The sequence below is a fragment of the Pongo abelii genome, chromosome 17, assembly GCF_028885655.2.
Source record: "Pongo abelii isolate AG06213 chromosome 17, NHGRI_mPonAbe1-v2.0_pri, whole genome shotgun sequence".
In the NCBI taxonomy this organism is placed as follows: Eukaryota; Metazoa; Chordata; class Mammalia; order Primates; family Hominidae; genus Pongo; species Pongo abelii.
In genome coordinates, this window is record NC_072002.2 from 23,027,416 (window position 1) to 23,045,023 (window position 17,608).

The 17,608-nt window shown below is 40.7% G+C and overlaps 1 protein-coding gene across 12 annotated transcripts in view; it reads right to left on the minus strand.

Annotated features, from left to right (window-relative positions):
* The window catches only part of PIEZO2 (piezo type mechanosensitive ion channel component 2), a 474,768-nt gene that overhangs the window by 119,752 nt on the left and 337,408 nt on the right, over positions 1 to 17,608 (minus strand). For all 12 annotated transcript variants that reach the window (XM_024235892.3, XM_063716831.1, XM_054538165.2 and 9 more), the window contains exons 8-14: positions 16,759 to 16,921; positions 13,515 to 13,634; positions 11,043 to 11,081; positions 9,988 to 10,126; positions 7,013 to 7,161; positions 4,771 to 5,001; positions 1,170 to 1,293 (exon numbers count right to left, since the gene is read on the minus strand). In XM_024235892.3, coding sequence (XP_024091660.3) covers positions 1,170 to 1,293; positions 4,771 to 5,001; positions 7,013 to 7,161; positions 9,988 to 10,126; positions 11,043 to 11,081; positions 13,515 to 13,634; positions 16,759 to 16,921 — 965 coding nt within the window. The remainder of the gene's footprint in view (positions 1 to 1,169; positions 1,294 to 4,770; positions 5,002 to 7,012; positions 7,162 to 9,987; positions 10,127 to 11,042; positions 11,082 to 13,514; positions 13,635 to 16,758; positions 16,922 to 17,608) is intronic.

Below are 17,608 nucleotides of genomic sequence, written 5' to 3' on the forward strand. Positions count from 1 at the left end.
AACTAGTAGATTCACAGAATGAAGAGAGTGAAAATCAAGTGAGGGCTCAGAGCAATTGTTGATCTCAAATTAACCATTTTTTTACCAAAATTAACTGGTTAATTTAATCACTGTGTTGAACAAAGACATCCAAACTCATACAGGCAAGATTTGAATCTTATAGACAGACTTTTGTTACTGAAAAACAACTCATTGTTTAGGTCTAAATAAGAAACTAAACATAAATATATGTGTGTGTGTATGGAGATATATATATGCCTGTATTCGTTCTTACGGCCACTGGTTTAATCTTAAGGTTACCAGCCCAGCTTCTGTGGACATTTATAGGCTCCTTTTCAAAGACAGTGCTTCTTAACCTCACAATAGTCTTCAATCCATTCTACAAATATTAAATTTACATTTATTGGCATATCTAGGGAGTTAGGGAGCAAGCTGTTCTAATTTTACCTATATAGCAGGTCTAAAATTATCAAGGTGATAACATCATCATCCTGTGTTTTTACATTGTGGTATACTATTGTTAAGAAAGAAGAGAGAAGTTTTAAATGTAAAAGATGTGACTTAGCTCCTTGGTTCCAATACTAACTAGAAGTATAACCTGGGAGGAATCATTTAATTTCTCAGAGCCTCAGTTTTTCTTTCACTGGGAATCACCTTCGTGAGGATCAAACAGCACCTTGCACCTTTTTTTTTGAGAGGGAGACTCGCTCTGTCGCCCAGGCTGGAGTGCAGTGGTGAGGTCTCGGTTCACTGCAAGCTCCGCCTCCCAGGTTCACACCATTCTCCTGCCTCAGCCTCCTGAGTAGCTGGGACTACAGGTGCCCACCACTACGCCCGGCTAGTTTTTTGTATTTTTAGTAGAGGCGGGGTTTCACCGTGTTAGCCAGGATGGTCTTGATCTCCTGACCTCGTGATCCGCCCACCTTGGCCTCCCAAAGGGCTAGGATTACAGGTGTGAGCCACCACACCCGGCCCAAATGGCACATTTTAAACACTCCTTTGCAACTCTCACGTGTACCTCAAAAGTTACACGCTGTAATAACTACTTAATGCTCCAAGTTTATATTCCAGTTTCATTCATTCTGAAGCTTTCTGATGTATTTTGGGGTTCTTTCTCTGTAATTTTGCTGAGCACCAAACTCTCCAGCTGCACATATACACTAATTTACCTTTTTCTTCATTTTCCTGACTGCCAATTTTGACTTCCGATAAAAGAGCTTCCTTTTCTTGCAGAGCTTTTTGCTCTGTGAGGTGCTGCCTCAGCAGTAGCCAAAAAGTAATGGTGAAAAGGATCTGAAAGTAGAGAAGCAGCAAAACAAGAACTAAGCAACCATTTGGAATGTAAAAACATTCAATAAATATAACATTTTCTCCGCATTCCAGAGGGAGCACAATAAATAAACTTTTTTATTGGAGACAGTCAGGTCACCTGCTTGATTTCAGCTGAGATTCACTGCTTTTAAGTCCCTTTTCCGAGGATGCTCCCATGTTTGTGTTGGGTGCCAGAAGCACCACGCAAGTCCTGAGGAAGATGAACCCAACCTTTCTAACAACTTCCACCTGGGCAGGAAATCAGCTGCGACAAGTGTTCTTCCTTGAGGTGCTGGTCCTTGGTTGATTCCCTCCTGACTGTGACGTCATTACAATTGTAAAAGGAAGATGTACTTCTTGCATATACTCCCCTGACTGCAATGTTCCTTATTTTGAAGAATTCCATAGACAGAAAAAGGAAAATTTCATCCCAGAAAATAGAACTCCTTATTATTAATCTTCTAAAGCTGAAGGGACACTAGTTCTAAGTGCCCATACTTTTATAGTAACATTTTCTTAAGGACTAAGAAATCAAAAACCTTTTGATTTGGGGGAACTCTATTGTTTAGGAAATACAGTACCTAACACACAGTAGGTTTATTGCTGTTGTTTTTGTTTGAGAGGGAGTTTTGCTCTGGTTGTCCAGGCTGGAGTGTAATGGAATGATTTCAGCTCACTGCAAAGTCAGCCTCCCGGATTCAAGTGGTTCTCCTGCCTCAGCCTCCCAAGCAGCTGGGATTACAGGCATACACCACCACACCCGGCTAGTTTTTGTATTCTTTTAGTAGAGACGGGGTTTCACCATGTTAGCCAGGCTGGTCTCGAACTCCTGATATCAGGTGATCCGCCTGCCTTGGCCTCCCAAAATGCTGGGATTACAGGCGTAAGCCACCATGCCTAGTCACACACAGTAGGTTTTTAAAAATAGCTTTATTGAGATATAATTCACATACCATACAATTCACCCATTTAAATTGTCTAATTCAGTGGTTTTTAGTATATTCAGAGTTGTGAAACCATCACTGCAATCCATTTTGCAACATTTTCATCAACCCTGTGTAAGAAGCCCCACGGCAGTTGCTTCCTTTTCTCCCTATCTTAGCCCTAGCCAACCACGAATTTACTTTTTGTCTCTATAGATTTGCCTAATCCTATCTCAGCCCTAGCCAACCACGAATTTACTTTTTGTCTCTACAGATTTGCCTAATCTGGAAATTTTATATGAATGAAATTCTATAATATGTAGCCTTTCATAAATAGATTGTTTTTACTTAGCATAATGTTTTCTAGGTTGATCCACTGGTAGCATGCACAGTTCTTTATCCCTTTTAAATACCCAATAATACTCCATTGCATGGCCATACAACATTTTATCCTTTCATTTGTTAATAGGCATTTGGATCATTTTTATATTTTAGTTATGATGGATAATGCTGCTATGAACATTCACATACAAGTTTTTGTGTGGACAGACGGTTTCAATCCTCCTGGGTAAATGAACCTAGGACTGGAATTGCTGGTCTTATGGAAATTTTATGTTTAACATTTTGAGGAACTGGCACTTTGTTTTCCATAGTTGCTGCACCATTTTACATTCCCACCAGCAGTGTGTGACCATTTCAACTTCTCCATGTCCTCAGTAGCACTGGTTATTATCTGCCTTTTTAAAAATTATAGCCATTCTGGCTGGGCACGGTGGCTCATGCCTGTAATCCCAGCACTTTGGGAGGCCGAGGCAGGTGGATCATGAGATCAGGAGATCGAGACCATCCTGGCTAACACGGTGAAACCCCGTCTCTACTAAAAAAAATACAAAAAAAATTAGCTGGGTGTGGTAGTGGGCGCCTGTAGTCCCAGCTACTCTGGAGGCTGAGGCAGGAGAATGGCATGAACCCGGGAGGCGGAGTTTGCAGTGAGCCGAGATCATGCCACTGCACTCCAGCCTGGGATACAGAGTGAAACTCCGTCTCAAAAAAAAAAAAATGTGTTTTACAAATGTTATTGTAATAGAAATGTTATAAGCCTGGAGATGTATTACTATCTTCTATGACAAAACCTCGCACTTTTTCTGAGTTCCTAGGTGTGTTAAAATATAAGTGCAGACCTAGGTTCCCGGAATAACTCTTTTTTTCCACGAGTAACAAATTTATTTCCCAAATAATGTTTTCCTCCTAAAGAACTGGAGACGATTCAACTAGTGACTTGGCATGCAATTTTAGCAGTTTCATTGCTATTTGGAGTGAGACTGTGATGAATTTACACAATCAAAAGAAAATAATTTTGATTTTTAAAATAGAATAAGACTAAGTTACCAATTGTGTGTGAATATGTGTGTGTGGGTCTGTGTTTAAGAGGAAAGAGGGAGAGAGAGTAAAAGAAAAGAGTGTTAGATGAAGGTGCCTTGTAAGTGAGAGTATAACGTGGGATTTTCAGCATGGAGCAGGGTGAGGAGAAGAAGCAGGCTTAGGAGTTTGGGATGAATGAATCAATGAATGAAATTCCTTTGGTCTATGAACACAGGGGTTATATTCTCACCTCTGTCACTAGAATTCACCTGTTGGAATATGTTTCATTTACCCCAGTAGCTCTTCACCCAAAAATCTGTTACGAAGACCAAACTTTGCCCTAGTCTACTCTACGCCATTTACACCTGATTGCCTTGGATATGGGGTGTGTGACAACCATTAAAGCAGGCAGTTGCTCCCAGGAAAGGTGAATTTCATGTGATGTAAATGACCATCTCCTCCAAAGACACTAATTTCCAAGACCCATTCAATATATACACGTTTATTTTTACTGTCTTAAAACTAAGTTATTAACACAAAGGGAATGTGTGTTTAGTCTGCCATTCTGTTAACAAAACAAACAGTAAGTTGGGAAACCTAATCTTTTGAAATAAAACTGTTAAAATGACCCATGAAAACAAATGAGTAATGAGAAGAGTATGAACATTCTAACTCAGATAAAAACATATCATATAATCAGTAGAAGAAAAACAGCAAGTGTCATACTTAATTTTTGCTGCTAAAAATGTTCTTTAGGAAAGAATTGGAGAAAAACGTCATGAATAATCAATACTTATCTGTGACACTAATGCACTAAGCATGTTTTATAAAATGATAATCAAAGACAGCCCTGTAACCCCTTAACACATTTTACACTGTATTTTCCTATTTTCACACCTAATTTTTACTCTAGTAGGATTTATACAAGTTTTCTTTGAGTGGAAAACATTGTCATTCCTAAGTAAAAGCTAAATCATGGTGTAATATATGTTCATGTTTAAATTATAGAGGCCTCTAAGCACTGCAAGTTGTTTCTTACAGTCCCATGTTTGTTCATTTTTATAAAGCAGTGAATATTTGGAACCTGTTTTTGTAAGGTTTCTCTTGGATACGATTATGATGATGATTATGGTTTTGTGTCATTGTTTTGTTTTATTGTATTCTATTCACTTACTTTGGAAGCAAGTTCTCCTGGCTCTTTCTTTTCTAAAAATCCTGGAACTTTTTTAATTTCAGGAAGTTCAAAACTCCATATATACTGTAATATCAACAATAGGTTTCCATAAACCACCATGAAGGGAGAGCTGATCATGGCATATTTTCTTCTGTTGCGAATCATCCAAAGAGTGCACGACCAGATCAGCAGCACGAAGGTCAGCCAGCTGTGATAGGTGATGCTCCAGGCCTCCAGAGGACAGAAAAGGAAACACGACCATGGTCAACACAATGCTCAGTCCTCCCACCCTGGTAAGGTAAAAACTATCTAAAAAGAAAAGACTGTAATACTCAAACCAGGGAGAGTAGAGAGTTGTGGTGGAGTGACAGAGACCCCAAGCCGTGGAGTGGTGGCTTAGAAGGCAGGAGGTTTTAAAGCCTTAACATTGTAGCTCCATTAACACAGCAGAATGGTACCAGGCAAGGGCACATTTTTAATGAAGGATTGTGTTGTTTTTACAATCGACTTTTTTCAGTTAAGTAACAAAATGTGTATTCAAATATTTTATTTTATTTTATGTTTTTTAGCTCTATTGCTTTAAAGAAAAGACCAAACTTATCTGGCTTAGAGAGAAAAAAAATGGTATACTTTTGTGAGTTCAGAATGAGAGATTTGCTGCAGTTTAAAGGAGCAGTTGATATATAGAAAAAGTCAAAAAGTAACCAAAGAGCACAGAACTAATTTTATTTGAAGAATAGACCTGGCAGTCCCCAAATTAGCCTCTTCAATTTTGTGGTGATTTCTTTTTCCCAGTCTCCTCTCCCATGTGGCCGTGTTCCTTATTGGAAACTGAAGTTGAGCACACACAGGTTCATCTGAGAAGCACCTGGACTGAGTGACTGGGGAAACTGTGCCTAGGTTCTATGTCCCTTGAGTTAAATAATTTTTTTATTTTTATCATCAAAGGTGTCCATAGGATCTCACTGTTGACCACAGAATTTGGAAGAGTTGTATTTTAAACAAGAATGTTAGGTTTCTCAAAAATAAATCAAATTTCCCAAGAAAATTTGTTTTTGGGAAAGGGAGAGATTATAGCTTCTTTTATCTTCTCTCTATGGGCCAAGGGTCTATTTTGAAGCTGTGATGTTGCAGATGGTGAGTAGAAACATGCATAAACTGAGAGCTCACAATCAGAAGGTGCTCTAGGGAACCATGGTTGCTTGATGCTCATATTGGTAAAACATTATTGCTGCTGGCCGGGCACGGTGACTCACGCCTGTAATCCCAGCACTTTGGGAGGCCAAGGCGGGTGGATCACGAGGTCAGGAGATCGAGACCATCCCGGCTAACACGCTGAAACCCCGTCTCTACTAAAAATACAAAAAAAAAATTAGCCGGGCGTGGTGGCGGGCGCCTGTAGTCCCAGCTACTACTCGGGAGGCTGAGGCAGAAGAATGGCGTGAACCTGAGAGGTGGAGCTTGCAGTGAGCTGAGATTGTGCCACTGTACTCCAGCCTGGGCAACAAAGCAAGACTCCATCTCAAAAAAAAAAAAAGTTATTGCAGCTAAGAAGGAATAACGTCTCACCGAAATCTAAACAAGATGTGAATATAACTCTCACTATCTGAAACGAATAAAAGCACCCTATGTTAACCTTGAAGACCTTCAATGTCATTTAAAAAAACTAATATGTCCTCTCAAATTGGCAAAATAAGAGATAGTCTGACTTGATAAGCTAATTTGGAAGAAATGTATTAATACTTAAAAGGAGGATAAATAGAATTGAAAAGGACATAATTTTACAATCTGTAGTATAAATATCCCATGAAAAATTAACACAGCTGACCATTCTCTGCCAAGGCATTAGGGGGATCCCTGTACTTCTGCTGGCCCTGAGAAGACAGCAGCACTTAGAGCCAGTGGGACTGTGGTCTCCTTTCTCCAGCACCCTGGCAGCCGCCACTCATACATACCATCATATCATACACACCATCATATCATATTGCACATAGCATCATATACATACCATCATATCATATCATACATACCATCAGATATTGTACACACCATCATATCATACATACCATCATATATCTTACATACTATCATATATGTACTATCATATTATATCATACATACCATCATATCTTATATACCATTATATATGTACCATCATATTATACATACCATCATAGCATACATACCATCATATCATATTATACATATCATCATATTATACATACCATCATATCATACATACCATCATAGCTATGAGGGCACAGATGTAACTTTGTTTCATAATAAATTGGAATACGGAGACCATGGCATGAACTTTGATACTTCTTTTTTCCTCACGGCTCCTTTCTTCTTCAAATTCTTCTTTCTCTTCCTCTTCCTCCTCTCGCTTTTCTAGATGGACAAATACTTTATTTAACTATTTATGCAAACATGTGATGTTTGTATAAATCTTCCAAGCAATGCAGCACATGTATGGTTTTGGTATAGCCTTTTATTTAAGATTTCAGAAATTGTTTCCCATTCATAAAGCCCTTAGAATTCAAACAGAATCAGTAAGTTCTGCCTGGTCAGTGTAATGGGATCCAGCATGTAATAACTGAGAAAGGAAAATTTCCATGTAAGAAGGTATGGAAGGAAGCCTCTAAGCCTGTCATCAGAGCCCCCACCTCCTGGTGTTCATGCTGTTGTGTGGCCCCTCCCCTCAAGTGTGGGTGGGACCTGTGACAAGCTTCTTCTAACACAAATAGGGCACTTTAGAGGGGATGAAGGGTCACTTTCAAGATTCTGTTTAAAAAGACTGTGGTTTTCACCTTGAGTGCTCTCTCTTATTCTCTCACCTGCTTGTCCTCAGACAAGCCAGCTACCATGCTGTAAACAGCCCTATGGGGAGCCCCAGGTGTGAGAACAGATGGCTCTGCCAGCCAGACGTCAGCAAGAGCCTGAGGCCAGCCAATAGCTACACAGTGAGCCTGGGAGCAGATTCTCCCCTCCTCTGACAAGCCTTCAGCTGAGATAGCAGCTTGACTGCAATCTCATGAGCAACCTTGAGCCAGAGGAACCAGCCTAGTGATGCCCAGGTTCCTGGTCCGGAGAAAGTGTGTCATACTAAGTGCTGTTCTAAGCCACTAAGTAGACTGTCCTTTCTGTCTTTCTTGTTCAAATCAAATGGACTATGTATAGGTGGGTTATAGGAGAAAATTTCTTAGCAGCATAAAGAGGTATAAATGACTGAAAAATCAGTGACTGTGCATACTACTCCACATGGGCTCCGCAATGAGACGATGGTGTGTCCTTGGCAGAAGCCCACTGGCTCTCATTCCTCCTGCAGTAGGACTGGATGAGCCTGTGGTTTATACAGAAAGTTCCTGGGATCATAGACAGGGGTGAAAACACCAAATCTGATGGATTTTAGAGTTACGGCCATGCTGCTTCTCTGGTGGAAACTTTTTGTATATATAGATTTAATTTTTAAAACCCTTTCAGCCTTTGTTTCACTTTTGAAAGCCCAGTTTATGATTTCAGTATGTCTGGGTTGTCCTTGTCAGCACTCAAAATTCAATTTACTTGTCCACATGAAAGTAATGGGTAAGTAGAAGGTTGTCTAGGCTGTGACCCCAACAGCTCAAACGTCAGAAGCCACAGATGCTGGCTCTTGGGCCCTGTGTGTTTGCTTCTGGTGCCTATGCTCTGAAGAGCACACTGGAAAGCACTGTGTTTCCTTGAACTTTCCAGTTTAAGCCTGAGCTGCAAACTAAAACACATGCATGCAGGAAGCAGAAACAGGGAACGAACCAGTAGAGTTTGAAGCTATGCAGCTCTCAGGTGTCATCATGGGTTGGGTGTGAGGGTGGGGTGGGGGTGGTGGCTGACCTTGATTTAACCTTACTGAGGAATGTCGGATAATATGACTAACCAGTTGTACAGTTAAGTATTAAGAAGCCCTGTGGGGCAACTCCAGGAAGTACTGATACAGAATTATGAAGAACAGACATCAGAATAAACCTGATGAAGAGTTATGCGAAAAGGCCCTTGGAGTAAGCGTGATGTACCATAGATGCAAATTGGAGAGCTGCTGGCCACTCACTAAAGGCAGGACAAGGTCTAAGAACTCTGGCTGTAGTTACATACAAATAGAGATGCAAATCCACTCTAGTTTTACAGTCACTTTGTAATTCTGTCTTTATGGATTGGTGACGGGCAATTGGTCCCTTGCAGGGACAATGACAATAGAGGTCCAGCTAACTGCTCTTTTGTAGAGGTGAGGGACTCGTGTTGCCAGACCTTCATATTCTTCACGGGATTCCAGAAGTGTCCATTTCTAGGTCAGAGGTGCAGCTTTTTAAATGATGGCTATTTAAATTTTTTTTTAATGCTGTGCAGACCAAAAATCAAATCTGAGACTGAAACTCAGCCCCAAGCCACTGATTTGTCATCTTTAGTAATATTGCTCTCCTTCAACATAAACAACTGAAAGAAAAGGGAGAAAAAAACCTTGCAAAAGTTAAGACAACCTCATTTTTTAAAAAATGGACAAAAAAAGGACTCTTAAAAAACACTCAGCCAGGTGCGGTGGCCCAAGCCTGTAGTCCTAGAAGTTTGGGAGGCCAAGGCAGGTGGATTGCCTGAGCTCAGGAGTTTGAGACCAGTCTGGGCAACACGGTGAAACCCAGTCTCTACTAAAATACAAAAAATTAGCCAGGCGTGGTGGTGGGCACCTGTAGTCCCAGCTACTCGGGAGGCTGAGGCAGGAGAATGGCGTGAACCCGGGAGGCAAAGGTTGCAGTGAGCCGAGATCATGCCATTGCACTCCAGCCTGGGAGACAGAGCGAGACTCTGTCTCAAAAAAAAAAAAAAAAAAAAAAAAAATTCATACATTAACCAGGAAAACCATTGACCATAATTACAATATCAACTAAAAGAAAGACCAACATATGTATAGATGCTATACCTAAGTTGACATGTTTAAAATACTGTTTTCACCTTTTATTTTAAAAGTTTACCCCAATTATGTCACTTACTTTGTATGCAAGGATAGAACACAACTAGCAATATGCTGGGGCAAAATGCAGGCAGAACTTAAAGAAGTGAGTTTAATGATACTGACATGGATACAGTTTTTAAAAAAAATCAAATAAGCAACAACAACAAAAAGACAGAGAGAGGCCAAGCTTCTAAATGAGGGAGAAGTGCGACCCTGAGTGCAGGGCTGGCTCCTACCTGAGGATTCATCAGAGGGCTCCCACCGGTACTGAGGGGTGGAGTAGAGGTCGGCTTTGCCGGGGCCGTTCTCCATGGGCAGGCTGGGGTGGATAGTGTGGTAATCCACAGGGTTGCCATTCACAGTCACCAGCAGGCCCTGCCGGGAGTGCAGAGAAAGGGACACCTGTTACAGCAGCTCTGGGTTTTCAATGTAGACATACCCCCACTTCCCTTCCTCCACCCTAACCGAACAGTGAGGAGTTGATTGCAAGCTGAATAACTTAGCCAATTGTCCAAATATTTTAGAAAGGGGAATCTCGTACATTCCCTCTCCAACTCTAGTCTCCACAGAGTGATCGCAGGAAAATGTGCATCTGATCTTGTTGCACTTTGCCAAAAACCATGCTTTGCACCTGCTGTCCTCAGTATGAAGAGCAAACTCTTGTAAATGGCTGAAAGAGGCCTTCAAGATTTGGTCTGATCTTTCCAGCCTCAGCCTTTGCTACTGTCCACCTCTCAGCCATCCCTCCTTCTATATGGGACTCTAGACCTTTCTTGGGCTGTGGTCCAGCATAGTCCTGCCTATGCCGTATGTGGCTCTGCACAGGACTAATGCAAACATCCCTTGGATCTCAGCTAAGGCATCACACTCTGGGGATCTCTGCCTGACTGCAGGTTGCTATGTCCTTACCACACCACTAAGTACAACTGCCTGTTTCCTCCTTCTTGTCTCGTTGGCTTTACAATTTTTGAGATAAACATAACACCCACCAATACATACGTGTATGTGCGCCCATGGGCATGCAAAACTTCCTACTTATGTAATAGGCATAGCTACAGAAAAAAACACTTTTTAAAAAGCCCACAAAGCTTCTTAAAATTTAAATGTATTTTGTATGATTATACTCAATCTCATTTTAACAGCAATCTACCAGATATAATTTATGCTCAAAAATGGAAAAGCTTATGGAAATTTTAATAGATCATTAAAATAGACTCAAAGGAGCTACTTCCATTTGTTGCCTTTACATCACTTACACATGCATAAATGATAATTCTAAGGGTATACTAACATCAGATGGTTTGTAGTCATCCTGGGTCATGGATAAAAGCTGCAAAAAGCAATGTGGGAAAGCATGTTAGTAAGGAAGCTGAAAGCATTTTACTGTTTATGTATCTATAAAGTTTTACTATGAACAAACCCATTCTCTTTAACTTGCTGCTTGCTCGTATATTAAAATTGCCATGCAAAATATAAAGGGACAAATAAATGAGCTGGATGCTGCTGTTTATGACAACTATTTCACAGCTCTTGATGTTAATGTTTAGTTATACAGCAGGTAAGCAACTACATGTCTATAAATGTTACCATGTTTTTCAAGGTTATGTTCTACAAGAATAAGCTGTTTAGTTTTATACCCCTTTGAGACATCTGCAGAATTCTGAATGTATTTATATTTCAAGAAATAGAATTTTCATAATAAAGAAAAATTGGGCCAGGTGCAGTGGCTCACGCCTGTAATCCCAGCACTTTGAGAGTCCGAGGCAGGCGGATCACGAGGCCAGGAGATTGAGACCATCCTGGCTAACACAGTGAAACCCCGTCTCTACTGAAAATACAAAAAATTAGCCGGGCGTGGTGGTGGGTGCCTGTAGTCCCAGACACTCGGGAGGCTGAGGCAGGAGAATGGCGTAAACCCGGGAGGCGGAGCTTGCAGTGAGCCGAGATCGCGCCACTGCACTCCAGCTTGGGTGACAGAGCGAGACTCTGTCTCAAAAAAAAAAAAAAAAAAAAGAAAAGAAAAATTGATTTGTAATGTGGTTTGAGATTATTTTAAGATTTGCGTACTGCCTACAACAAAATGATTATTAATATGACTACTTTTTAACTAGTAATACATTACTACCAGGTGATTTGGGCTTCCCCCAAATAATAATTAGCACAGCAAGTGGTTCTACCACAATTTTAGGTCAGGACTCATTTGCATTCTTAAAAATCACTGAGGGTCCCAAAGAGACTTAATTTATGTGGGTTCTATCTATCAATTATCTACCATATGAGAAATTAGACCAGGTAGTCTTAAAATATTTATTTACTTATGTATTTATTCATTAAAAATTTTAAAAACCCATTATGTGTTAGTATAAATAAATTATTTAAATAGCTATATTTTTTAAAACAGTGAAGACAGTGTCATTGTTTTATAATTTTGCATATCTATTTAATGTCTAGCTTAATAAAAGACAACCGGATTTTCACATCTGTTTCTGCATTCAATCTGTTGTGATGTGGTGTTCCGGTTGAAGTAGATAAAGAAAATCTAGCTTCACATAGGTATGCAATTTGGTCAAAAAGAAGTATTTTAGGGCCGGGTGCAGTGACTTATGCCTGTAACCCTAGCACTTTGGAAGACTGAGGCAGGCAGATTGCCTAAGCTCAGGAGTTCAAGACCAGCCAGGGCAACATGGCAAAACCACATCTCTACTAAAAATTCAAAAAAATTAGCCAGGCATGGTGGCACATGCCTATAGTCCCAGCTACTTGGGAGGCTGATTCAGGAGAATCGCTTGAACCCAGGAGGCGGAGGTTGCAGTGAGCCAAGATCGCACCACTGCACTCCAGCCTGGGCGACAGAGTGAGACTCTATTGCCAAAAAAAAAAAAAGTATTTTAATAGTCTATCCAAATAACTGTGGACAGTCTTTTCTACTCGATCAGACTCAACCAGTGTAGAGTCTTGAATGTCAGTTGTAGTGCAGAATCTGCAACCATATCTGAACTTTTCATACTCTGCTACCTTAAAACCCATTGGCATATCATGCACCCCGACTGGATCATTTATCCACACGCTGTCATGTCGGGTGGTGGTGATTCAGAAACTGCTGTTTCAGTGAGATACAGGTATTGACTCTACCAAATACTGGCAAGTTTCAGTATGCAATGTGTAAAAAGCACATTTGTCAATATCACCTCATCTCATCAGAAAAGTCCTCAAATATTGGAAAGTTTTTAAGCCCTCAGTAGATATGAGTTTCCAAAATTCTGATTTTTACTCAAATGCTTAAATTATATCACTGGTAACAATTATTGTCCGTCGTTTGCCTCAAAGTGATGAGCTCACTTCATTTATTTTCAAGTAATTGTCTGCCAAATACCCGAATCAACCAAATACCCAACAGAGTAAAATTATTTTCTGCAATATAGTTCAGCACCGAAATAGTCCCCCTCCAGTGCTAACAGGTTGCTTTGCTACTTTTGTTCGTTTTAATTACAAAATTATTTTTTTAATAGGAACATTCTTTTTAAGATTAGGAGATTTCAGTAGAAAGCATGGAAATATAAAATGATGTTCTTGACGGGACCTGGATATTTTCTTTGGAAATAGTTTTCCCTCTCTGGTACTAACTCTCCTAAATCACTGTTTCTATAAACTACAAGCAACCTGAATATGATATGATATATAAGATATTATAAGGCTCATATTCAACAGTAAAATACAAAAACAGAAAAATTAGGCAATGGAAATCGCTTTCATCATGGCTTACTTTTCTCTCATCGGTGGGGTAATGGGTTGCGTACCACAGGCTCCGCCTCCTCTCCGCTGTTATTTGGATGGGGCTACAAGCCAGGGCTTTGTCCTCTTCTTTGGTCCTCTCATCCTGCACCTGAAACACAGAGACAGGATCAGTCTTGCTTCCTGAGGCAGTTCCCTAGGCAGCCTGGGTGGCCAAGACAGAGCTTTTCATTTTGGCTCAATATGATGACTTTTCAAAGTGAATGTTTACAATACACAGGATTTTGTCAAGACACTTTAAAAAATGACAAAAATGCTCCCCTGTAATTGATAAGTACATCAATATTAAATGTCCCCTGATTCTACTAAGCCCCATGCATTACAGAATATGCTCAATTGTTAAATATCCACAGCTTTTCCACGTGCATTCTCAACTACACTCAAAAGCAGCAATGCACATGGCTCTTAGCGTAAGAGCCTTCACAAAGGTGCGCAGTTAACCGTGTAAGCCAGCTGCTGGCAATCTTCAATTAAGACTGGATGTATTGAAGGCAGAATCATCTAGAGCTCACACAGCACTAAGCAAGAGTATATCTATGCACATGAGACATTTGCCTAAATTAGACAACTGGTCTAGGAAAGGTGATAGAGAGGAATATGAGGAACAGAAGCGCTTCGGTGCCTTAGCATGTTTTCTCAACAAAAGTGTCCTAGTAAAAAGGGCAGTCATGTGTCACTGATACTGGAGTGGAGTGGACTTAGTCTCATTGTCTGGGTCCCAGTGCACCAGAGTAGAACTCCTAAGCAGGGCACCCTAACTCCCTGGGTGGGGCGTTACGTTTGCCAGATGGGGGCCACCTACTACACTGAAGTCTCGACACTGCCTTTTCTCTCTCTCTTTTTCAGACATGTTTCATAGATGTCTACTTCAGCACTCATATTTGGTGGCCGGCATTTTTCATTAAATGCACCAGGTCACCTGGAACTATGATATAATCAGCTTCTTTTTCTCATTGACTCAATGCAACGGGCCTTCTGTCCCAGCCCATTTGAAATAGAGCCCACGTGAAATGTTGATGATAGTGTGAAGCCCCCTTCTCTACATACTCCTGCAGACCTTGTGATTTATAACATTGCTATTGCTGTGTGGCCTATAGCCTAGATGGTCTTCCTGTCTCTCTCTCTGCCTACCTTTGCTTGCCAGACAGCACACGGCAGTGGAAGCAGAATATCACACGGGCCCAAAGTTATAACGGAGCCCTCATCAAGCTACTGCATTATCTGAGAGATGACATGGGATATCCCAGAGAAAGCAAATGGGCTGGGAAATCTTAATAACTAGAAAGCCTTAAAGTAATTTCCATAATGTGCAAGACATTGTTCAGAAATAGTTCCCATCGTGGTGGCTCACGCCTGTAATCCCAGCACTTTGGGAGGCCAAGGCGAGTGAATTACCTGAGCTCAGGAGTTCGAGACCAGCCTGGCCAACATGGCGAAACCCCGTCTCTACTAAAAATACAAAAAAATTAGCCAGGCGTGGTGTCGGGCACCTGTAATCCCAGCTACTCAGGAGGCTGAGGCAGGAGAATTGCTTGAACCCAGGAGGCAGAGGTTGCGGTGAGCCGAGATCATGCCATTGCACTCCAGCCTGGGCAACAAGGGTGAAACTCCATCTCAAAAATATATATATGTACATTTAATTTTTTATGTACATGTTTTTATTTGTGAATATATACATATACATATGCATGTTTGTGGAAGAATTGGACACAATTTTAATGATTCTGCTGGCACAGTCAAATTTTAGAAGAGAACTGAAGAAAAATATAACACACCATAACTGGGATTCCTTACCACCCATAAATCATTTTGTTACTATACAACTGTCATCAGTGGCCTAAAAGAAAGATGATCCAAGAGAACCCTGCTAACAAGGATGGCCTCTGAGACCCTAATCCCACAGATGGCTGTTAGCCACTGAGATGGGGAGGAGGTACCATATAGGAGGAAGACAGCACCATCCTCATTTCTGCAGGTGGTGCTTCTATCAGGGATGACCGGAGGCATGCGCCTCCTGCAGTTTTACAGTTACTATCTGATTTACATCCTGCTTGCTTCTCTTGGACCGTTTTTCTTTTTTAGAATGCACAGCTCTCTAAGTGGGGCCCTGCCTACTGAAGTCGTTGCTCTATGCCGGCCCCTAGGCTAGTTTCAGACCCAGCTGGCCTTCCATAATATTCATTGACTGGCTGACTGATGAACGTGTGGGAATGGTCTGTGGGTACAAAGACAGACAGAGAAAGTAGGGAACTTCTGCAGGGCCCCAGGCTAGAAGCGATTCGGAGGAGGGGGGACTGGAATGCAGAGACTCAGGCTGGGCCATGCTCATGAGAACTGTCCCCAGCTGTGGGGTTCCCCGCAGGTGGGGCCTGAAAAGTTGCAGCCACCCTGTCTACACAGCTTGTCTCCTTCATGTGCCAATAAGCAACCTTGCAACCTGGCTCCTGACAGTCATTTAGGGGAAAGAAAAGCAGGCTGATATTTTCTGTCACTGAAGGAGAAAAGAGAGAAGAGAAGCCACCCAGGTTTCAGTCCTCCCCTCAGAAATGCTGTGTCCTTGTTCATATTTTCATAGGGAATAAACACCCTCAGTTGTGCTGGAAGGAATATTCGAATCCCCATCCCTCACAAGGGGATACTCAGGAGGCAACAGGCACCACCAAGAGCTGGGCTGTCACTCCCACATCTTCACAGGCTAAGAGCGCTGGAGGAGATTTGGGAAACACCAGACCCCTTGATAACAGGGGTGTGTGTCTCTAAGAACTGAGCTTTGTTGTCAAATGTGGATTAGAATCTGATTTGTACCATCCAATAAATGTGTGATTTTAGAAAAACTGGCATCTCTAACCTCATTTTCCTCATCTGTAAATGCGTATAATACCTATTCCATTGATTAGAGTTGTTTAGTTTATTAAATGAGATAACGTATGGCATGGCATATTACAGTAAGTGATCAGCAAAAATGAGTCTTCCGTTCTTCTCACTGCCTGCCATTCTTACCAGCACTTTGCGGTAGTAAAGGGAAGCTAGTCTTTGATCTGGTAGTATTTATATTCACTTAATACTCTTTGCAGAATTGAAACATCATACCCAGAACACTAGAGTTGTGTTGGAATACAGTATTGATTAGTCAGTAGAGAACAGGAGTGAATCATTTCACCTGGAGATTCAAGGTTACTTTGCAGACAAGATCATGAAAACGTTTTTGTCCTTACAAGGGGCTCTTGCAGCCAGATGCGGATCAGAGTGGCCAGAGTGTAGTACATCACCAGCAGGAGGATAGGGTTGGCGTGGTGGTACCATGACAGGTCCGGGTTTACTATGATCTTCCAAGTACTCGAACAGTCCGTTTGAATTACTGACTTGATACCAAACAACCTGTTAAAAAACAAAGAAAAATGCTTAAAAGATGCAATAAGCTATATGTCTCCAACACTGAATAAAAGTACTTTGTTTTTGATACATTCGTGAGCTATTCCTAGGTTGATCCATTCTGTTGTAGATATTTCAATTATCCTTCTGTATATGTAACTACATCTTTAAAGAATATATGTGGACATGTATGTATAATATGCATATAATATATACATTCTGTAATCATATGTGTATGTATAAAATTGACATCAACATTAACCAGATGATCTTTACATCAGTTCAAAAATCCAGTTAATACTAAATTCTTGCACATCTATTAGAAATTTGTTTCAATTATTAATTGGCCCTATTAAAACCCTGTATTATAGAAATGCCAAGAATGTGGTAACATGTTAGTAGTCCAGCTAAATGAGCAAATATTTTGTTTTTGGCTGGGTTCAGCATTAGTTGTACAAAGCTAGTGTTGACATTATTGGGCTAGTTCTACAGTTTAGTCATGAAAGTCAAATATTATATAGTAAAATTTCTGTAAGATATATTTCTGTCAAATATCATTTATAAGCAATTTGATTTTTTCAAAGCATAGTAACTAATCATTTTCTTTGAAATATGACTTTGAGTCTGTTACATTTTGAAATGGTTTATTTTTATGCTGATTTCTACTAATCTGAATGTGTCTGAGTATATAAT